Here is a 22,949-nt window from a genome sequence, read left to right as displayed (position 1 = left end):
TAAACCACTTCCCGGGAGTGGTACAGAGCTGAGATCTGAGCCCTGGCAGTGTGACCTTGAAGTCCCAGCTCTCTCGTGCTCTTCTGACGTGCTCAGCGAGAGCACAGAAGCCACGGAGTGTGACTTTGTGGCACCAAGCAAGAGTCAGATGTGGAAGGCCGGCCGGCACACACAGGCCACGTGGACTCCGGGTGGTCACCAGTCTGCTAGGAGGAAGGTGCCCTCACTAGTCCTCTGCAGAATTTTGTGGATCATGGCCTGAGGGGGCAGATGGTGGGGGGGAACTACATTTCAGAAGTCACAGGGTGTACGGCGGGCTGCCTCCAGGTCAACAGTCTTGCCTTGTGCCCAGCAAAGTGGTCCACACGCTTGCTGACCTTCGCGGGCATCCAGCTGTTGGCAGGTGCAAAGCAAGCCCAGAGTTCACGGCGAGGTCACCAGCACACCCGTCTGTCCGTTCTCCCCTCCGGCTGCCCAGCTGGGCCTCTGCCCAGGGTCTGTGCAGGCAGAGGTCAAAGCCCTGGGTTCCCTAGACCACGGGGACCACAGGCCCAACTCCCTGCTTCTGGGCTCCCAGAGTGGGAGGAGTCCAAAGGAGTCAGAGAGAGGAAAAGGCAGAGGCGAGAAAGCCTTCCTTGCAGAACGAAGGCAGGCCCCGTGCTTCCTTGGCTTCCTGGAGAACAGCAGCTGGAGTTGGACTTGTGACCAGCAGCCCCGGGGGAGGCGGGGAGCCCTGGGAGTACAGGGCCGGGGTCGGAGTGCAGGGGCGCCCCGCTCCTCCCGGCAGCTCTGCCGGCACCAGGGTGCCGCACCTCGTGCGGTTCCCCGATGTCGTCTTCCTGCTCTCTGGAATCCCGCGAGTCCCGCGAACTTCCCCTGCACGCGGGCAGGTGTCTGTGTTTTAGAGGGACCATGTTTCCATGGTAAATAGATTTTTAAGAATTCCCAAAGGACAGACAGTGTCACCAACAGCAGAGAGAGGAGCCTCTGGCTGCCTCATGTTTGAAAGCGTTAAGAATAAAGACAACACTGACATTTGGGGTTGTAATGTGACGGAATCACAGTCTTTTAAAGGCAAGAACCACTTCTCCACACTCCATGCAATATTCAGTGTTTTGTTCACTTGTCTAATTGGATTAAAATATTTAGCTCCCTTTAAAATCTTGATTGTGAATTTATATTGCAAAATGTAATGTCTGACTCAGGAAGCAGTAACTGGGGCAAGTGTGTCTGAGGCAACAGAAAATTTTGATTTATTTTTCTTCCATGAGTCTCATTCTGAAATTATTCACTCTTGGACAAAGTGAACTGTTAAACGGAAGAGTGAGTTTGGCTTCGATGAAGCCGTATGTGCTTTTCAGTATTAATTACACACGGGGTCTTCCGTGAAACAACCACCACCACAACAACCCACAAAAGTTAAACTGTGCTATTTGAGTTGCTCGGGGAAGTTTCTCTTGAGGGTCGCAAGACCCTTATGTTGGAGACACAGCACCAGGGGTCTCGTGTCACTCTTTAGAAACACTCAGGCAGCAGGGAGTTAATGACATTTTAGCTGCATATGTTCAAGTGTATTTAAAAAAATATGCAAGTCACTTTGGTTGACAGTGTCTTGTACACAGTTTTGAAAGAATCAGGGCAAACTTTAACAGAGTCAGTTTTTATTTGAAAAATATTTTCTGGGAATGTATCAGTGTTTATTTTTGAGACTGACAATTCGGGTGAAAATCAGGATAAAAACAAAAAAACAACAATTTGGTTGAAATCAAATTGTTTGTTTTCATCTATTTAGAATTCTTTCCAAAAAATCTTGGTTCAGGAGGAGGCTTTCTAATTTATTTTATTCAGTGTATTTGCTGTTCTATTCAAGCGCCATCTGTCCTGCAGGTAGCTGACTTCGGGGAAGCGCCCACGTGAGGTGGGTGAGGCCCCCAGGGCTCCGGAAGGACCCCCGCAAAGCTGCATGCACCTCCAGGTCCCATTCGGGGTGAGCAGCGGGCACACCCTCCTCAGCGGGACCCCCCCACCCGGTGACCCTCCCTTGAGCAGCCATTTCGAAGGTGTCCTGCCCCTGGCTTCAGGTCACAAGTGGGCCCTGCCTCCCCTTCGCCCCTGCGCCGGGTTCTTTGCTTGGTTCAACTCTCTTGCCTGCTCCTTCGGTGTAATGAGATCATGTCCATGATTTTGAATATAATCACATGTGGCTGCTGGATCCAAGCACAAGTTTGAATCACATTAGAAAGTCAGTTCACTGCCAAGAATGCTCAGAAGTCACAGGACCTCCTGATTAATCCCTGATAAGTCAGTATTATCCCGACTGTAGAGACGCTTCATCTGCAGACTGAGCACTGAGGATGGAGCCATAGGGCCCACGGGGAAGGCAGCTATCAGAGAACGAGATCTGAACCCTGAGTCATTGCCCAGTCGTTATACCCCAAACTCTCTGGGGTAGAAAACCATCCTCCGAAGGGACACCCCATCTCTCAGCCGCCGCTCTCCCCAACAAGAGACTGATTTCCTTAGCAGCTGGCATCAGCCTCCCTAGCCAGAGGTTAGAGCCCCAGGCACCAGGTCCCAGAACGCTGACCCTGCTCCCAGCTACTAGGCCCCACCACCACTCCCCTGAGACCCAGCCAGAGTCTCTGTCCCCGCAAAAAGAGGCAACAGGGCCTGTGCCCAGAGAGGGGCTGTGGGGCCATGTCTGCAGGCAGGCTGGGTGGGGGGCTTTAGGGCTCCATTTCTCCACAATGACCAGCATCACCATTTTAGGACATTTTAAAAGCCATTTTCTAGAAGTCCTCTGCCGGCAGCGTGAGGCAGGAGAGTAACAAAGCCACTACAATTAGTCACACGAAGAACAAGGTGGACCAGAAGCCCTGAGCCAGGCCCACTTGACCGGCCCAAGTCCTGCACACCAGCGGTGTTGGAGCGGAAGGCGGGAATTCTCATGGTAAAAAACATCATGCGGCCTAGTTAGGACCATGACCAGCTCGCTCGGCCAGACTGCTGTGCAGGTTTTAGAATGTAAGCAGAAACGACTCAAAATAATCAAACCTTCTGAACAGACGTCACTGTTTTCCTATCATGGGCTGCAGGCCAACCCCGGGCCAGTCATCTGCTCCAGGACCCAGGGCTCAGGACCCGGGAGCAAACCAGAGTCCTGGGACTCAGCATCGGGTAGACAAAGAGTTTGAGAGTTTGACCTGCCCCATTAAGTCTAGGCTTACTCCAACCAGGCTGAGAACACAGAAGCCTTTAGCTAAACATTTCATCCCTAAATGAAAAGATGAACCAGCGTCTCTCCAGGAAAACAGGGAGTCAGGTCAGTCCCTTGGGAGCTCGCAGCAGGAAGCTGTCCTCCTATATCCCTGCTGGGGGCACACAGCGGCCTCATTTACTTAAAGGGCGGGAAGCTAAACTCACAATTCCAGTTTATTCCATGGCCGAAGTAGGTCTAATGCCACACTTGGGTAGAAAGAGCAGGCCTTTGGTTTAGATATTCGGCAGAGAGCTTGCAAAACTGGATCCTTGCCTCTTCTTTGAACACTAGTATTTGCTACTGAAAGCCAACAGTCCCTCTATGAAATGTCTTTTGTCGTGTTCATATTAAAATAACTCCAAATGTACTATTTGAATCAAAGATCCCTTTAGAGATGAGCCAGAGGGGCTGGGATCAGATAACTCAGGATGGTCGAATCATCTCTGTGGCTTCAGGCAAGAGAAGAAAGACCTGCTCCTTTTTTTTGAGGATTTTTTGAGGTTTGGGTTTTGTTTGTGTTTTAAATGCATTTTATGAAAATTTTGCAATCCATTTGGCAATTATCAGGTTTTTAAAGCCCTGGAAGAGGTTTCTAAGCATTGATGGTCCATGTCCAGATCTGAGTGGCTGTGAGGTAGGCAGACGGGGAGTTAAAAGGGAAACCCTACACGATAATGATCTGGTCCAGAATCAACAGGAAACTGCCATGCGCTCAGAGCTTGGACAGAAGACTCCCCACAAGTCTTACTCTGAAGTGGTTCTTGGCTCCTAGAGTCAAAGGATTCACTCATGCTAAGAGCCCCTGTCCTTCCACCACATGTGACAGGAGCCTGGTCCCCCACCTGGAGAGCCGGTGGCCCCAACCTTCGGCTAGCTCCATGCACAGCCTCCTGCAGGACCTGCCCAGACAGTTAGGTTGTGGCCGGGGTCAAGCCTGAGCCTCTCAGGGCCTCCAAAGCTCCGCGTCCCTCAGAATTACCCAACCAGCTTGTTAAAATGCCGATTCCTGGTGTGTGTGACCGGAATCTGTGAATCAGTGTCCCTCACAGTTACCCATTTGCAAGCCCCCCAGACGCCTGTGATGAGCAGTGCGAGAGGGTCAGTGGCGCCAGGGCCACGGGGTACAGGCGGGTCCGCAACCCCAGGCCACAGGTCAGCGCCTGGCACTGGGGTTTTCTCTTACTCTCCGCGGAGAAATGAGTAGTACCGGCGACGGTTTCGGTACACGGAGTGGGAAAATTTCCTCAAAGGAGGGCAGTTCCCTAGTACCCATCGGGCGCATTTTGAAAGAAGAGAGACAGCTTCTCACTCTTCTCACGGCCAGAGGCACTCTTCCATTCATCATTCCAAGCACTCCCCGTGCGGGCACCTGGGGGCTCTCCTAATACAGCATCCTAGGACCAGACAGACTGGGGCCAGTCCCTGGACCACCTCATTATCCTAACATGCCGCTTGATGGGACAAAAAGTACAGCTTATCCGACAGGAAGAGAAGCCATTTAGGGGAAAAGGCCTCCCACCATACCGCTGACTCACCCAGATACGCTTCTCCTTCCCTGATCCCTTTCGGTGGCCCCAGATCTACCCCAACAGGGAAAGCCCGGACTGTGGCATCAGCCTTAGATGCCATTTCTAGTGTCCCGACTCGCTAGCTGTGCAGGCTGTTGCAGCCTCGGTTTCCCTAGCTGTGAAGCGGAGACAAGCCTCGATCCTGCAGGCTCATTCAAGGGCAACGGGAGTTCGCGCGCACGGTACAGGCAGCGCTGCCGGGTGCAGTCACCGGCCGCTGACATCAGACAAGACACCTGCAGCCACTCCCCGTGGCTCCTCCAACCGGCAGCCCCTCTTTGCTCGGCCACTTTCAACTGTACACACCCCCACCCCCCACCCCGGACCCTTCCGAGTGTGCTTCCTGCACAAAGCCCGCTCGCCGCTATAGCCCTCTGCATCGTTCCGCAGGCCACAGTCCCACACTCGGTGCCACAACCCAAGTCAAGGGTTGTTCTTGTGCATGAACTCCAGCTCCCTAAAGAGGGCAGGCCCGAGGGCTACACATCCATGTCCCCCACCATGCCCAGCATGGTCTTCAGGGTCCTCCTATGGGCTGCCCAACGGGAGTACTGGGGTTTGCACCTGTCACGGTGCAGCTCTGAAACAAGGAACAAGAAAAGGCCCCACACGCAGACACCACTGTGTCCTCTGGTGGGTGAGCCAGCCCAGAGGACCCCCTCTGCCCCCACACACATACCCCTGCGCTGGGTCTGACCGGTACCTGGGATCTCAGACGTCCCACCTCTTCCGCCAGGCTCTGTCTCTCCAGAAGAAGCTCGTTCTGCTTTTTGAGAAGCTGCACCAGCTGCTGGGCCGTGGCCTGGCTGTGCTTGTCCAGCTGCTTTAGCCTGCGGAGAAATCCACTGCAGAGTTAGGGATGGGTCCTGAGGCGTGAGGGCATCAAGCTGCAGAGTGGGTGGCAGGGGGGCGGTAGTGGCCAACTTGAGTGCGTCCAACTGTTGTGTCCGAGAGAGGCCCTGGTTAGTGAACCAGGAGCTGCCAATCCAGGTGACCCTGAGAGGCAAGGCCAGCAGCAGACCCTTGGAACGCAGCATTGATTAAGATGAATGGAATCACATCAAATGTGGAAGGAAACCAGGAGCCTTCTCCCGGAGATGTCAATGAGTAAACACACAGATAAGTTGGATAAGGAGAAGAAAAGTCGAAACCTTCAACTCACAGAGGTCGAGGATGAGGGGCCTAAACGCTTCCATTGTTCAGGGGAAACGTCTCTGGCAGGCTGCAGCAGACAGCCCGCCCTGGCTGGGGAAGTGGGCGAGGGACAGCAGAAACACTGAACTAAGGGTTTTCCATTATTAATCACTCAGTCAATCATGAGCTCCGGCATCGCTGACCAGATGTCTTTAAAGATCCTAAATTTGTCATTCTGCTGATGGGCCCTCCTCTCCAGACTTGCTAATTCACTCAAACTATTATCCTCATTTGTCCACAGACGGCTTCCTACAGCACACTCACCCCTGGAAATGTAGGCTTTGGATTAAATTTAGAGTTGCACAACTACCCAGCCCTGTTCTGGAAAGCGCCTGGCTGTGTCCTGCACCCTTCCTCCCGGACCAACAGCACCAACGGTGAAATTAACTTGTATTTTCACAGGGAAAGGATTTTAAAAGCTCAAGGTGCAATTCAAACTCCAGGCTACGCGCCCAACACTCACCGAGTCAAAGGCCACGACGGCATGCGCAGAGACTGGCGTCAGGCTGCCCCAGGTTAGGCCTCCCTGCGTCCCGCCAGCTTCTGGCGCGTTCCCAGCACAAGGAAGCACTGACCAGGGCAGAGACTAGGGCCTCGGGGTGGGCGGACGCCTTTCCCAACCTGCCGGCGGGGAAAACTGCACCCCGAGGGAACCTGACCACAGTCTAGGATTGCTCACGCTCTCCCAGACTCTTGTGCCACCTGCAAGTCGGCCCCTTTCCCAGACGGCACCGACCGCGGGGCCTGTCTGCCCGTCTCCACCTTGGAAGGATTTTTGTGGGTATCTTTGTTTAGGCTGTCCCTGAAGGCACACTCGGGTCCCCACCCCAGTCTCCTCCTCCTCCTCACGCGCTGCGAGCTCCCCCTTTTCAAGCTCTCCGGGCCTTTTGCTACTTCCTAACGCGGCAAGCGCGAGGAGCTGGAAACCGAGAACAGGTGGTGGTCGCTGGGGCAGCAGGGCGCATGCTCGCAAAGCCCGCCCCGCCCACCGCCCGCACGAGGCCTCCGTCTGGCCCCGCCCCCTGGCCCAGGCCCCGCCCCCTGGCCGCAAGCGCCCTGCTGGTCCTGGAGAAAGCCCAAGGAAGGAGCCAGGGAAGGACTTAGTTCTTCTCTCTTGTGTGTGTGGCTATTCAGGGCCAGGCTCAGGTGCCCTGGCCCTGACTGGCCTCTCAGCGTCCCAGATCAGGCTGGGGCAGACCCGAAGCGCTTTGCCGCTTCGACGCGGTATGCACGATGGTCGTGTCCCTTGCCCCTGTGGCCCTGCCTCCGATCCTGGTGAAGCCAGGGCACTGCAGCTTTGGGAAGCTCCCTCTGTCCCCACGGCCACCCATCACACTGTCACACGGGGACAATTCTTCCTGAGAGTAGTCCCCAAACCCCACGGGCGTCAGACCAAATGGGAGCTTCCCTGCACCGTCCCCTGCGCAGAGCGGCTGGGAGGGGCGAGGACACCCCAGGGCGGCAGAGAAGCCCTCTGTCGGCTTGCGGCAGGGCAGGGGCGCTCTCCCCGGACTGACGCACCGACAGATGCCGGCAGCCACCGCCCATCAGAGCAGCTACTCCGCTGTCCTGCACTGGGGTGGGTCCCCTAGAGGAGAGAAGAGCCTTTTTCCTTGAGAAGCAGACAACCTACCGCTTGGGTATTTCAATCAGACAGGTGGGAAGCACCGTCATTAGCAGCGGAGCTGTCGCAACCCTCCAGTGGCTTTCTCCCTCCCATCAAGCCCTGGGTGTGGAGACAGCCACAGGCTGAGCTCTGGCCGGGCGGTAGGCCACTGGCTTCAGGCTTGCTGGAAACAAATGTAACAGAAACATGGAATAAATAGATGACACCATTAAGGCTTAAAGACAACAAGGCGCCAGGAGTGGCCTTTCCCCATGTGGTCCCTTGCCCTGTGCTTTGATCAAATGGGATAACAGTCCTGTGGACTGATGGCTTCAGTGTGTGTTTCTGGGCCCTGGAAAGAGGTGGCCGCCTGATGCAGAGCTAAGGGCTGAGCCAAACGCTGCTCTTACAGCACAGAACGCTGGCCACAGGCTGGCCACGCCGGCTTACAGCCAGAAATGGGGCCGGTCCCTGCCTAGACCCTTCTGCCTTGGAGGCCCCAGGACCTAGGCCAGGCTCTGTTGGCGCCGTTTTGCAAACCGTAAGCTTCAGCTCCCTGCGGCAATCACCTGAGAGCACCTGGGCCCCACCTGGAGCCGCTGAATCAAGTCCCTGCGTCTCGCAGAAGGACCTCGGGAGAGCCTTCCTCCACTGGAAGGAGCTGAAGCTCCTCCTGCCCTCGGCTCACAGTGGGAGCCAATGTGAACGCTCCAGGCGGTCAGTCTCGGGGGACCTTAAAGAGACATGCCCCTTCTTGTTCGAGGTCAGCTTCCATTAGGTCACTCCGGAGACGTGCAGCAGCGAAGTCCATCACAAGGTCAGAAAAGGTAAAAATCACCACCAAACCAAACCCACATTGGTTAAAAGACAGAAACAAACCCAGATTTTAGATAAAAGGGACTCAGTCAAGGAAATAAATTTCAATAGCAGCTCTCTTGAGGTGTTTTATGAATAGTGGGAAGTTGTTTTTTTTTTTTTTCAAAATTTTATTTATTTATTTGACAGAGAGAAATCACAAGTAGATGGAGAGGCAGGCAGAGAGAGAGAGAGAGAAGCAGGCTCCCTGCTGAGCAGAGAGCCCGATGCGGGACTCGATCCCAGGACCCTGAGATCATGACCTGAGCCGAAGGCAGCGGCTTAACCCACTGAGCCACCCAGGCGCCCCGGTTTTTTTTTTTTTTTAAATTAACAAGTTATTTCTTGGAACGGCCTGCCCCAAACGCTGCACAGCCCTGCCTGTACTCTGTCCTTGTCTCCCTGCACAGATTAGCGAATTAAAAGGTAGGTGCTAGACCCCATCTTACAGTTGAGAGACCGAAGCTGAGAGGTCTGGGAAGCTTGCACAAAGCCATAGAGTAAGCACGGGAGCTCGGGGTCCTCTTAACTGTTGCTAAGGAGTGGTTCATTCATTGAGTTAATTCAACAAACCAAGCAGTTAACCCTTTGGGAAACCCCTCTCGTGGGTCAAGTACTATAGGGCAGATACAGGGTCCAGGAGGCCCCAGCCTCTGCTCACGCCCATCCCACGAGGCAGGAACTAGTCTTACCCCATTTTAAGGACAAGGGTCCCCATGCACAAGGAGGAAGAGTGGTTCTGGCCACTCAGCCAGCAAGTCAGGATGCGAAAGGGAAACGGGTATTGTCCTGGGCAGGGGCTCCCCACAGGAGAAGGGGCACTGCAAAGGCCATGCTGTCTGCGAACCGAGAGCACACGGTGTGGCAGGACCAGAATCCCCACACACGGCCAGTGATGCTGGTCCCAGTCCAGCCCTGCAGCCAGACCAACAACTGTGGACCTTGTCCAGGCAGTGCCGGTCCCTGCCCCAGGAAAGAGAGGCTGGGAGGAGGGACAGGCCTGGGATAGACATTTTGGGGCCAGAGGGAGGTACCCACGAGCTGTGCACCTACCGAGCAGGTATGCAGCCTGGGGCCTGGGGCCTGGGACAGGTCTGGCTGGATGTCCAGCCGCAGGCTACACCTGCTGAGGGGAGTGGCCATGAATGCGGGGCAAGATTCACCCAGGAGAGCCGGGCAGAGGTTTTCAAGTTTGCTAAAAATACAGGTGTCCTTGGGGCATCTGGGTGGCTCAGTCGGTTGAGTGTCCGATTCTTGGTTTCCATTTGTGTCATGATGTCGGGGTCCTGGGATCGAGCCCCAAGTCCGGCTCCATGCTCAGCGGGGAGTCTGCCTGTCCCTCTCCATCTGCTTTTTCCCCCTGCTTGGGTGCAGTGTGCTCTTTCTCAAATAAATTAATATTGAAAAATCTTTATATAGGCATCCAAGCCACGACGCATGTCTGCTGCAGTGAGAGGGAAGAGGGCCAGGACAGGGCCTCGGGGACTGGCCACATTTACAGGGTAGCAGGGGACAGGGAGCCACGGAGCCACGGAGACAGATGACCTGGAGAGAGAACCTGGAGCTTAAGAGGAGAGGCTTTCCGGGAGGAAGGGGGGGCTCTGTGCGACGCGCCACTCGGTGCTGGCCACGGCTGCTCGCCCTGTCCGGAGGGAGGTGTGGCGGAGGAGGGGACACCGTTCTGGAGAGGGGAAGAGGGGCCTGGCACAGGGCAAAGGAGCAAGAGGGGTGCAGAGGGTGGAAGGGGCTGGAGCCGGTGGGCAGGAGAGAGGGGGATTCCTCGAGGCACAGGGTGCCAGGCTTCCCCAGGCAGGAAGGCGCCCACCGCAAAGGCCGGGCCCTCCTCACCAGCGGGGTGAGTAAGAAGCCCCTGACCCACAGCCATCCTGTTCTGCCCCGGTTCGAGGGCACAGGTGTTTGTCGAGAAAGAAGCAAGGTGACGTGCCGTGGTCCTCGAGCTGCTGTGAAGGGTGAGCGCACTGGCCGGGGGCAGGGGCAGGGGCAGGGGCACGGGCAGGGGCACGAGGGCGGAGCCGAGGCAGAGCCTTCTTCTGTGGACACGGACGCCCTGACTGACCCTTCGGACAATCTCACCCCACCCCGGCCCTGCAAGGACTCCTGCTCTCCAGCCACCCAGAAAGCCTCCTGCTCCGCAGCGGACGTTCTCGGGGGGTCCCGGAGCAGGACCCCTCCTATTTTCGAGGCTCAGCTCTCAGCTTAAGTGTCATTCTGAGAGCTTGCAATTTCTTGTTCTGTTCGGGTTCCCTGTTTGGAGCCATTTCTTCCCCGTGGCACAGAGGAATTCGAGGAGAGAGCGGGGCCGCCCTCCCAGGCCTGCCTCGGAGTCTGCAGGGACAGCAGCCGCTCCTGCGGGACGGAGCCCTCGGCTGCCTGCAAGCCACGCACGGGCTCCGCAGGGCAGGACAGAGTCTTCGGTCCCTCCCGGATGCCCCCGGGATGTACTTGGCATCTGCCCTGGCGGTCACGGCACCCAGCGGAGCAGCGGCCCGGGGCAGGAGGCCAACCCTCCCCAGGAGGCAGCGGGGGTGCCCCTGCCCTTCAGGGCACTGAGGACTCAGCCAGTCTGTGACCAAGAGCCCCTCTGGGCCACTCTCTACCCGGGGCTGGGCTCGCCACCCTGACTGCAGGGGCAAGAAGGAGCAGGGCCCGTTGCCTTAAGGATCTGCGGGTGTGTACCTGCCACCACAGGTCATAAATGGGGGGCTCGGGGCGGGGGGCAGAGAAGAACAGAGCAATCAGAATGGGCTGGGCTGGGGGGCTCGGCTCCCAGGGGTTACCGGCCGGTGGGGCCGCGGTTCCCATGGGAACACGGAACAAGCTCTACCCATCCCACAGCGAACTCCCCGCCACACCCCACCAGGCAGGAGCCCAACTTTTTTTTTTTTTAAATATGCAAGACTTCAGGATAAGAGGGAGCAAGCGCGCAATAGAGAACAACTTTCTAGAGCTGAGCGGGCTGGGTAAGATTTCTCATGCAAAACAGAAGCGGCGCGAGCTGCCAGCTCCGGTCCTGTGCTTCAGACACTCATTTGCTATGAATACTGTGAAAGCAAGTGAATACATATATTTAAATTTTTTTATGTTGTATGTGGTACATACAAAATATATGCAGTGTATAAATAAGTTATGAGGTATAATAATCAAATGAACACTCGTGAAGCTGGTACCAGCCCCCAGGGGCCACCGCCCACAGAGCCCGTCCCCAGGCCCGCCCCCTTCTCCCTCCAGAGGTGGCCCGTCTCCCCAGAAATACAGGTTTTGTAGAGGAGACGCTTTCGTTTCCCTCAGCCTCCTCACCCTGCAGCTTTCTACAGATGACTGTGGGGGTCTTTCTTTTTTCCTGCATTTGTGGTGTTTTGGTGTGGGGTCTGCTGGGGGTCAAACATCCTTTATCCTGAAATGTTTTCGGGCCGGAGTCCCTCCTATGGTCGCTCTGGCTATAGTAAAGGTTTGCCCTCCCCTTCGTAGATAAGCGTTCTCAAATGCCGCCACCGCGGATGTCACTGGGACGGGGTGGCGGGGTGGGGGGGCTCCTCATGGAAATGAAGAGCAGTTTTGAACCCACACGTGGACTTAAAAGGTGCAAACATCAGACTATAAAGCACGCACTCACCTCTCTACTAATTCCCAGGGAACAGGAAGCTTTTCCCATTCGCTAATTTAAAGCTCCTGACAATACCGAAGGCGAGCTAGGACTGTCATCCGCACCATTTCTGGCTTGAGAAAAGCCAGGCACAGCCCTTTAGCCCTACCACAGAGGTTGTGCTGGATAAAAACATCAGAGTGAACAAACTCCTTACCAGTGGACACTATTCATACCAAAGATGAGACCCGTGATTTCATCTGTAGCATCTGTTTGCTTTCACATGTGCTAACTTCAAAACAGCGTGACATACACGTTAAATGACTTGAAATGTGCTACCGAAATTCACCACTAACTTAAAAGACGATGCAGAGACATGACTTCAAAATCCCACCACGAACTACCTTTTCTCTTCAGGCAGGGAGGCTTGATCTCTGTCAACCTCACATTCTCCATTTCTGGAACTGGGAAGAGAAAAACCTCAGGAGCTCCCGAATCAGCAGCTCTGGGGTGAGGCCCAGCAGGACAGGTTTTCGTGGGCCCCCCGGGGTCATTCTGGTCGCTTCTCAAGTGCAGGCACCACTGGCACGTGGTAATTCCAGTATTATTCCTGATACAAAATGAGTTCTCACGGAGGATAATTTCTTCCCCCCTGGCTCCAGCTTTGATCCCTGAACAGCCAACTGTCCACATGAAAACTGTGCCGGTCTACTCCCAAGCCTGGATGTCAGTCACGAGAAGTTAAGCAAAGCACGTGCTCACGGCGAGCTTCCTCCCACATGGAATGAGGGAATAAGCTAGAACAGGCATCAGCAAACATCACCCCCCAGGGCCCTGTTTTCGTACAGTCTGCAAGTTAAGGGTGGTTTTTACATCTTCCAATGATGAATTAAAAAAAAAAAAATCAGGGGTGCCTGGGTGGCTCAGTGGTTTGGGCTGCTGCCTTCGGCTCAGGTCATGATCTCAGGGTCCTGGGATCGAGCCCCGCATTGGGCTCTCTGCTCCGCAGGAAGCCTGCTTCCCTCTCTCTCTCTCTCTGTCTCTGCCCGCCTCTCTGCCTACTTGTGATCTCTGTCTGTCAAATAAATAAATAAAATCTTTAAAAAAAAAAAAATCACAAGAAAAACAGTGTTTTGCGACACAAACATTCCACACAATGTTGACGACTTGACTCTTCAGAGAGAGTTTGCTGGTCACTGGGCTCAGGGACGACTGAGTCATGTTCCCACAGTACCCTGACTCTACACAGCCTCCCTCACTGTGTCCCATCTTCGAACCCTGCAACCAGCGGTAGTCCTAACAATACCTGCTGCCCAAGTGCAAGTTTGAAAGCCCAATCACCCTCCTAAATGCTCCAGGTAACGAACTGTGGTGAAGAAGCTGGATTGCTGTAAAGTTGTACACTTGGTTCTAATACTTGCAAATCGCTTGCCACAATTTCCAAAATCCCGTCTCATTCATGTGGCTGCACAGAGTCGGCAAGAAGGAGCCTCATGGAGAGGAGTCTGGGACACACACTAGCCCATCACCCTCACTTAGAACACGAAGGCGGTCTCAATGGCTGCTGTGCCAGCCAAACTTCCTTTGCTCAAATCTACCCTGTTCTGCAGTGAGTAACCGAGTCATTCATTCCTAAAAATCCTGCCGTTCTGGGGACAGTTTTCATTCCCAGCAAAGGGAACTTATTTCCCATGGCGCCCCTTTGGTTTTCCACTCCCTCAAGTCAGCCTTGGCTACTTGTGGAAGTGGAGCAGGGGGTGGAGGGGACCTCCTTAGGGGCGCGAGTCGGGGAAAGCCCCCTGCTCTTCTCTTCAGAAGGATAAGATCACTTACGGCTCATCTAATTCAGCCCCTGAAGCTGGACACAAGGCACACGGTCATACGGCCCATGTACAGGAGATCTAGGACCGAAACCCCTGTCCCTTGACTCCAAATCCAGTGCCCTTGGAAGCATTTCTTAATCCTTTTGAAAAAGGCCTGACCTCTCTTCCATACTACAAAAAAGTAAGGATTTTAGGTAACGACCTTGAGAAAGGTGACCCACTGGGTGACCTATTCTCCGAGGCCTGGGGGTGGGGGAGCCCCGCGGCCAGCACTCTGCCGCTGGGCTCGAGGGAGGGAGCCAGTTTGGGCTTTGTTTTTTGTTCCTTTTTATACTTCCACTCTATTGCCGACTTATTGGGGACCACACAACGCTGCTGCACTGACGGCAAGAATTTCTAAACACGCGGACGCCCGGGTGGCTCAGTGGGTTAAGCGTCTGCCTTGCGCTCAGGGTCCTGGGATTGAGCCCTGTGTTGGGCTTCCTGCTCAGCAAAGAGTCTGCTTCTCCCTCTCCCTCTGCCTCTCTGCCTGCTTGGGCTCAAGCTCTCTAATAAATAAACAAAATCTTAAAAAATAAATTCTAAACACCGTTTCTGTTCTTATCTCGTCACCACCCAGTTTGTGGACTCCTTGGCCCAGACGCCGCACTGACCAGTCCCGACTGGTGTGGGTATAAAGGGCGCACACATGGGGCCCCAGAGCTCCGGACACCCACCTGGGGAGCTGGCTGCCGGCCGGCCCCCCACGTCTCTGTGGCCTTGGACACTGTCAGACCCGGCTCTGTCACAGACCCACTGCTGGAACAGAGCTTCCCCTGGAAATGAGCGCCAGCTTCCCCACAGAACGCCAAGAACATCCGCTGTACCACTGCCTCGTCATCCTAACGAGCAAGTGCCACGCGACCCGGGCTGAGCCTGTGGTCCCCTGGGCAGGCCTGGCAGGAAGAAGCGATCCTGCCCCACGAAGCAGAGGGGACCAGAGCTGACCCGTCAGGAATCTGAGACTCTGAAGAACCTAGGGGACTGCTTGCCTCGGGCCTCAGTTACCTTTTGGCAGCTCTTTTTAAAGCAGAAGTGGTCAGGGAGAGCCCAGCTCTGTGGGGCGAAATGAGACGGGACAGAGGAATGAAAACCACTGAAAACCCAAATGCTTGCAAAGTATAACCCAGGCCACATCCAGCTCGTGGCCAGTTAAAAGCCGTAGCAGCAAAACCCAGACGGCCTCTCATGGCGTTCCTTACACACACACACACACACACACACACACATGCACGCGCACGTATTTCTCATTGCTTTTGGAGCCATCTGACTGCGAATCCCATGAACCCAGACCTCCAAGTACGTCCTAATGATAAAGACTCCCACAGACCGTAGCATGTTATCAATGGCAATAACCACACAGGGATATAATACCTTGATCTAACCTACTGATTTCCAATTTTGTCAACGGATTCCAAACTGTGCCTTTTCCTCTTTTACCGAAAAGATCCTCTGCACTCAGATATCATGTCTGTTTAGTACCCTTGATCTGGCACAATTAAAAGACCAGTTTTACTTTGATGAATGTAATTTGTAATGCAATCAAAGTATCTCAAAAGCAGACGGAACTATCGGAACGCATGAGGCTCCTGCCCAGTTGCTCTATTGAGTTATTTTTTAAAAGATTTTATTTATTTATTTATTTATTTGGGGTGGGGGAGGGGGGAAGGGGGAATGAGAATCCCAAGCAGAGGCTGCGCTGAGCGTGGAGCCCAACACGGGGCTCAATCCCATGACCATGACACCACGACCTGAGCCAAAACCAAGAGTCGGACACTTAACTGACTGAGCCACCCATTCGCCCCCCAACCCTCTGGAGTCTTCGCCGCAGTATGGTATTTGCACAAGGATTTTTTCCCAGCGAGGTCCCCCTGGAGCTCCCCGAAGCCCAAACCCTCTGGGAGCAGTCCTGCACTTAGCAGGTGCACACTGTCCCGAGCCCGCTCTCTATTTCCTGCACGGCTGACCACCCTTGAGATAGACGAACTGGTCACAGAGGTGTGATCAAGTAGGAACGAGCCCACGGCCGCTGAGTAACCAGATCCAATCACTCCCGTACGTTGATTGGCACACATCTTAATTAGGTTTTTTTTTTTTTTTTTTTTTTTTTAAAGATTTTATTTATTTATTTGACAGAGAGAAATCACAAGTAGATGGAGAGGCAGGCAGAGAGAGAGGGAAGCAGACTCCCTGCTGAGCAGAGAGCCCGATGCGGGACTCGATCTCAGGACTCTGAGATCATGACCTGAGCCGAAGGCAGCGGCTTAACCCACTGAGCCACCCAGGCGCCCCTTAATTAGGTTTTAATGCAAGTAATTTGATAAGTACTCCTGGCCATCCACTACGGAACTGTCAGCGCCGAAAGCTTTTTATTTAGCTCCTCTTCCGTCTAGAGTCTATACCCAGGCAGCCTCCCCGCTGACCCTTGTCAAAGAACCCCATCTGCTGGTTGCCACGGTAACTGAAGGCGACCAATTGAGCTGAACAGAGTGACTCAGAAATAAAATCTGCAGCCAGAGGAATTCTGCTAAGAGTAATAAATCATTTAGTAAAAGGGGGTCCTCCACCCAGCGATGAGTGTTGGGATAATGTGGTGGCAGCAGCCTTCCAGCTCGAAGGGCCGGCGGCGCGGAGCACGGAGGCCCTGCCGGAGGGGGGGCTCCGGCAGCAGAAGGAAGGGGCCCGTCCCGCCCGGCTGGCTGCCCTCATGGGGGACAAGGAACCAATTCCACCCAGGGTTTCATGTTTGGGCTACGAAATGTTGAATTATAAAAGTGGCAAGAGAAGCAGTCTAGGCTTCCAACACTCCTTCCTCTCTCTCTCTCTCTAAGAGCACCAGTAGAGAAAATGCCCCAAGTTGCTCGGGAGGCCACTGTGGCCCTCAGGAAAGAGGCAAGGAGAATGGATACTAAGATTGCTCTGGAATAAGGAAGGCTGCCGCCACCTCCTGTCATCAGCCAAGTCTTAGGCGCTCGGAGCAGAAGCCGGCTGTGTCCGGCAGGCACAGTGCTTGAGGCAGCTGGAGAGACAGGGCTCCGGTCAGAGTGCTGGGAGCGACCCTACCCTATGGTTTGCGGAGAGGGTCAGGGGCTCTCTCTCTGGGTCCGTGCTCCACACCAGCAAAGTAGGTAGCCTTCCTAAGTTAAGATTTCCTGAATGAGAGGGAAGAAAAGAAGGGGAAGGAGGAGACTTGGGGGCTCAGGCCCTCACCCCACAGCCAGGGCTGGGTCATATCCGACCCCCCCCATCCCTGGAGGAGCTCCTGCCGGCTCGACTAGCAATCCCCTGTGGGCAGCAGGGCCCCGGCTTCAAGAAGTGGAAGCCGCAGGCAGGCTGACTCTTCCACAGGCCACTGAAGCTCTCTAGGCCAGGCCCTCAGTGGTGGTGATGGGACAACCGCGGGCACCGTCAACTGAGGCAGGAGGGGAGGGGCTGGAGGTGGGGCCTGTGGTGGGGGACGGTGGTGGGAGGCTGGGGACAGCCTCATCCTGCCAGTGCCTCTCCCCAAGGGCTGCAAACCGGCATTTTAAGGGGTGTAGGTAGCACTGCGGGCCTCCTCCCAACGCCTGACCCCAGGGCAATGGCAGGACCCTGCACTAGATCCTCCCCAGGGATTAAGTTCCTGCTTTAGAAAAGAGCAACTGCCAAACAGAAGGTAGTAGTTGTCATAGTACACCCCCCGCACCCCCCCCATCCTAGAGGCTGCCAAAGACAGGCTTCATCCGAGAGCTGCAGCGAAATCCCGCGCCCCGAGCCGGGAGCGCCCGGGAGCTCGCCGCCCGCCTCCCGCCGCGCGCTGGCCACTTCCTCGCGCGCCCGCCGCGCACCTGCACCTGCTCTCCGGCCGCCCGCGGGCGCGCCCGGGGCCGGGGGCCGCCCCTGCTGCAGGAGGGCGGGGAGGGGGTCCGCCCGGCCCCCCGCGCCCCGCCGGCTCCCCGCCCGCCTCCGCTCCGGGCGGCGCCCGCACCTGCTGCGCGGCCGGGGCGGCTCCGCGGGGCGCGCGAGGCTCTGCGCTTCGGCGGCAGCGGAGGATTAGGCGGCCGCGGCGGTCCAGGGAGGGGACGGGCGACGGCCTCCTTAACCCCGAGCTCGCGTCCCCATCCCTTCCCTGCGCTGCGGTGCGGGGAGGAAAGTGTGGCTTCCTCGGGCTGGGGAAGGTGCTGCCCGACCGCCTTGGCTTTTCTTAGCTTTTAGGTCCTTATCCGTGAGCCACACACGAATCGTTTGAGGACGAGCCTGGAGGCTCGGACTGGAACGGGGGGAGCATCTGACTAATAGGCCGGAGACTATCCCGCGGCCCGCGTAGCTTCTGTTAGTGATTAAGCTGCTCGGGTCACGGACGGGAAGTGCCACACATCCCAAGAGCCCGAGGAAAGGGAAGTTACAGGGGTTGGGGTACGACCTCGCCTCATGCGCCCCCCCATCACGGTCCCGCGCCCCAACTGTTGTTTTAGGATCTGTCCTAAAGTGTGCCCCGAGAGACGCACTCCGATCCGTACACACAGCCGGGCGGGTGCTGCTCTCTGACGTTCCCTCCGCCTCCTCGGAGGTCCCCGAGTTGCGCTTCCAGATAATAAGTCGCATCGCTTTGTCTCCACTCACTCACTCTCTCCAGTTCGCGGCCCTACTTCAATTCCCAGATACTCTTGAACTTTCGCACACGCTGCCAGTTTGAGCCCGCACAGAATAATCAGTGTATTAATTCCACTCGGAGAGAGTGGGGTTTTTCTAACACAATCTGCGCAACCTGAACTCTTTCCTTCAGAAACACTTTGCCTTTAAAAAGAAACTCCCAGCATGAACCTCATAAGAAGCGACATGTAACAGACAGTGCATGTGGCGCTGGGCATGCCGCTCAGAATTAAAAGAGAATTTTTTACTTTGTTTCTTCGGTGCCATGTGCATAATGTACATGTGGACGAAACTGACATCAGACATTTAAAGCAAAAAGGGATGGGGGAGGGGGATGTGATGGTGGCGGGAAAGAAAATGTGTTGATAAAAACAGTAACTTCTGTTAATCTACATTTTTCAGTTACTGTCTTAATTAAGAATGTTAGGAAATATGTTGCAGTTTAATTGCATTGTTTCAAGAAATTCTAATGCTGACAAATTTGGGCCCATGTACACTTGGATGGTGAAAGGGATTAAAGTGGTAATTTCTTCCAACTGGGAGATAACAATTAAAATTATACTTCCTCCTCTGCGCCCCTCCCTCCTCCCTCCAGATCCTACATTCAGAAGACAAAGTAAGAATAGCCTAACACTTAAGGTGTTCAACATGAAATGAGCCCTGGATCGGGGTGACACAAAGGCAGGTGTTTTTAACCTGTGTATATGCGATAAGAATGATTTTTTTTTTTAAATACAAAGAAGTCACAAAAATGAAATAGCACTCTATCCGAAATTTCTGGATGTCAATCAGTATCCTTGCAGCAAATCGTTATTTATGAAAGAAATCAGTAACGATCTCCAAGTGATTCCCAGATGACCCCGTGTCAGACAGTAAAAATCATTTGCCTCAGCCGTGAGTATACAAAAACGATGACATTGTGAAGACACGTTCAGATTTCTAGATGCCGGGCCCTTTCCTCCCACTGGACCAGTCGTACTTGCTCGAGGCTGCCTTTCTTTTGTGTGTGTGGGGTGGGGACCCTTTGCACCATTACCCAGCAAAATAAACTACAATGTATTTTCACTGCTCAAAGCATCTTTGATAGAAATTGTAGTAGACAAGATAGCTTCCTATTTCCCAAGCTTACAGTTTTGTAACCTCTTACTTGCTCCCATTCTCTGGGGCCTGTCCAGTTGGGCTCCCCATCTGTCATCAGGGAGGTGATGACTCAAACCATGAAGGAGGGGTTCGGGTCCCCTGCTCTCCAATCCCACAGTGTGCAGCGCAAACCAGGCACTGACCAGAAACTCCCACTGAACCGTCCAGCTAGGTCATCAAACTGGCTCGATCATTTGGCCAGATAAATCGACCAGTTTTTTTTACTGAATCAGCTACTCATCCCACTTTCCGGAGACCACAATGTAGGGACACCATGGCATTCCAGCAGCTAGAGATGCTGCATTGTACATGGAGGCTCTGAAATGACAATAAAAGAAGATCTGTTGGCCCTAGAGTGCAGCTGAAATGCCCAAAGAGCTTGGCCAAGACAACAACTCCAAAGATTTGCTCTCGCTGGGAGGTCTCCGGGCTCCTCCTGCTTCCATCTCTCAAAACAAGAAGGGACAGAGACTTTGACCACAGACAAAATACTGCCAGTGCACCCCCAGAATCACAGTGTGTCGACTCAAACTTATATTTACGTTTTGTATCAGTGAGTAGAGTCCGGAGGTCACCGAAGTACTGAGTAAATAGCATGTGTGACCGAAAAGTCTAAGGAATCCACTGCTATCGAATTAAGGCAATTTTTTTTTTAATGCCACACGCGAGATCCAAAAGAGCAAAGGGACAATCTCTTATGTGCTCCCTGGGGACCACATAAAACTCTGAGCTGACCCACTAAGGAATGGAAAGTTTCATCTCCTGGGGTTTCTGGAAATTCTGGTGGGAGGACACAAGCCCTATGAGCCCGGCAACCTCCTGGGGGAGAGGGGGAAGGTGGGCAGACCTTTGTCAGGAGGTGCGGCGGAGTCGGGGGTGCTGGGGGCGCTGCTCTGGGACGCCCCCCACACACACAGAGGGCCGAGGGGCAGGGGGGTTGCGGAGACCACCCGGAGCAGGACCAGAGCCTTATTCATTCTCAGGTCAGAGAGAGAGGAGCGGTCAGGCAGACGTCCAGGCGGGGAGAGCCGGGAGCATAATTCGGAGCTGCAAAGTTCTGAGTCAATTCTGGGAGTTCGAAGAACACTAAAAGAAGAATACAGAACACTGGGGGAGAAAAAAGGGAAGCAGTACCCGCCCGAGGGCCGATTGCCTCTCCAGCAGCGGCAAGGCTGTTCCTGGGCTCGCAGGACCATTTGTTCCATTACACAATCTCCTGAAGCCATTTAGAGAGAGCTCCAACAACTGCGTGCACCAACACGACACATGGCTTCCCAGCCCGTCTCCTTGCTGCTCCAGACGCTCCAGCCATCTTTCTTTAAGATGCCATATGGTTGGCAGAAGCCTGTAGATCTCGCAGCACATCTGCTTGTACGTTTCTTCTTCCCCTCCATCCCCCTAACAAAAGAGGGGCAGGGAGACGGAGCGAGAGGAGGGCATGCGTGTGCACCCCTGCCCACAGAGAGTTATTTCTTTGGAGGCTGCCTAAGGAAACAAAACTATGAAAGGGATGATCGCGAATTATTCAGGACTCGTTCGGGTTTTTTAACGTGACAACATGGCGATTTGTTTGCTTGTCATGATTTTAAAACCAGATTAGAAAAACAAAGGATGGCCCGGCTCCCTGGGAATCCTCGTGATGCTGTCTTGCCCCCTGGAGAGGGACACAGCACCCTTGCCTGAAGCTATTTGTCCGCTCCTTTTCGGTCAAGGAAGACAGACAAGCTGAGAAACTAGCAGATACCCAGAGCCCGCTTTGTTAGCAAGCACGGCGCGGCTGTATGCTAATGAGCCGGCACCGACACACGGCTTTTCGGTATGATGAGCAAAGATTGTTGACACTGTTGAAATCCTGGCTCTCCTGGCCTGTGAGCGCCCGGGCTGCCTCCTTGGAATCCGGCCCCCAGAAAGACAGGCTGCAAAAAAATAATACATTCTACTCTCCTGATGACTGAAATCTGGCCATTTGTAACTCGGAGCAGTTGGGAGTGGGGGAAGGGAGCGGGGACTGGGCGAATATTCGAAAATATTTGATCAGGCCTGGGATCAGAAAGACACAGGTGAAAAGGATGGGTTTCTTCCAAACTAAAAAGTTAAACCTGGTGGACGCATGTGAGCAAGTGGGGCCAGGACGCTAGAGAGCAGGGGCGAGGGACAGTCAGGGCAGCCCCTGTGACATGTGGACAGCTGGGACCTGCCCTCTGCAGATGGGACTGCCCGACTGGGGGCACCCCTCTGCTCCGGGGGAAAAGCTAAGTTTCCAACCTTCTTGTTAATGTGTCTGAACCATGTTACTGGTTGACCACGTGTGGTTTCCCAAGTCCGTGGAAATGAGACATGGGAAAACAGCGCCTAAGTATTCCGCTGTCTCGACAGCTGACCTTTTTTTTCTTTGTAAGTCAAAGAAGGGTAGCAAAGGAACTCCACAGGTGAAGCGCCCAGCACGTGAAATGAGATACCCTTTACCTGCTCGGAAACTCTAAGGGACGTGCATTAGTCTTTGGATTTCATAAACTGAGGCTTAGGGAAGATTAAAAAAAAAACAGCAGAAGTTCAGCAAGGCTGTGTAGCTAGGACTGCCAAACCCCAAAGCCACGCCGATGTCCTGAAGTCCAGTAGGTTCCAGGTGTGAAAGGATGCTGTCCAGACACGCTACCCCCCCACCGCCCCCCCAGGGATCTGCCCCCGCTTCAGGGTGCCCACCTGAGCAGACCACTGTCAGCCTCGAGCAATAAAGTAGTTCAAATTCGTAGGCAGGCGGGGAGGGAGGGGGGCACCAAGCTGTAAATTCCATTTACTTGTAATCTACACTATGAATGAAAATTCATGTAAGTGAAATGTAAAAACATGAGGAGCGACTAAAAAAGCATTGAATGTTATGATGAAAGTTTCAGAACGCAGCCATTCAAAAAGTGTGCCCTTCAGATCATACCCCTTGGGGACGGCGCAAGTCTTCCGACCACACAACCACTGCCCAGGTCCCCGGGACGCGTTCCTTCCGGAACTCTCTTCCCTGCCCCCGGCTTCATGATTGGACACAGACACAAGTCTGTGAGTGTGTAACAGATGCCTTTCATCAAAATCGTTCTTTTCAATAGAAAATACACGCAGCGCATGTTATACCACTCAGCGATGGCACCGCCACTCAGACTAGATGCTGGAAGCTTGATTCTCTTTTTCTGTTTCTTTTCATTTTATTTTTTGGGGGGAGCCCGAGTCTGTTACCAAC

General features: G+C 54.3%; 1 protein-coding gene across 8 annotated transcripts in view; it reads right to left on the bottom strand.

Annotated features, from left to right (window-relative positions):
- Positions 1-22,949, bottom strand: part of SDCCAG8 (SHH signaling and ciliogenesis regulator SDCCAG8) — a 229,621-nt gene that overhangs the window by 3,725 nt on the left and 202,947 nt on the right. For 4 of the 8 annotated variants that reach the window (XM_013058426.2, XM_045084739.1, XM_045084740.1 and 1 more), the window contains one exon: positions 5,507-5,657. The exons of 2 other annotated variants lie outside the window; for them this stretch is intronic. In XM_013058426.2, the coding sequence (XP_012913880.1) occupies positions 5,507-5,657 (151 nt within the window). Of the gene's footprint in view, positions 1-5,506; positions 5,658-22,949 lie in introns of those variants that run through there. 2 more of the 8 variants (XM_004756777.3, XM_045084741.1) reach the window with 1 other exon arrangement.

Source organism: Mustela putorius, unplaced genomic scaffold, assembly GCF_011764305.1.
Source record: "Mustela putorius furo isolate JIRA1106 unplaced genomic scaffold, ASM1176430v1.1 tig00000785_pilon_pilon_pilon, whole genome shotgun sequence".
NCBI classification, from domain to species: domain Eukaryota; kingdom Metazoa; phylum Chordata; class Mammalia; order Carnivora; family Mustelidae; genus Mustela; species Mustela putorius.
The sequence above is the reverse complement of the archived record's forward strand: the minus strand, read 5'-3'. Positions and strand labels throughout refer to the sequence as shown.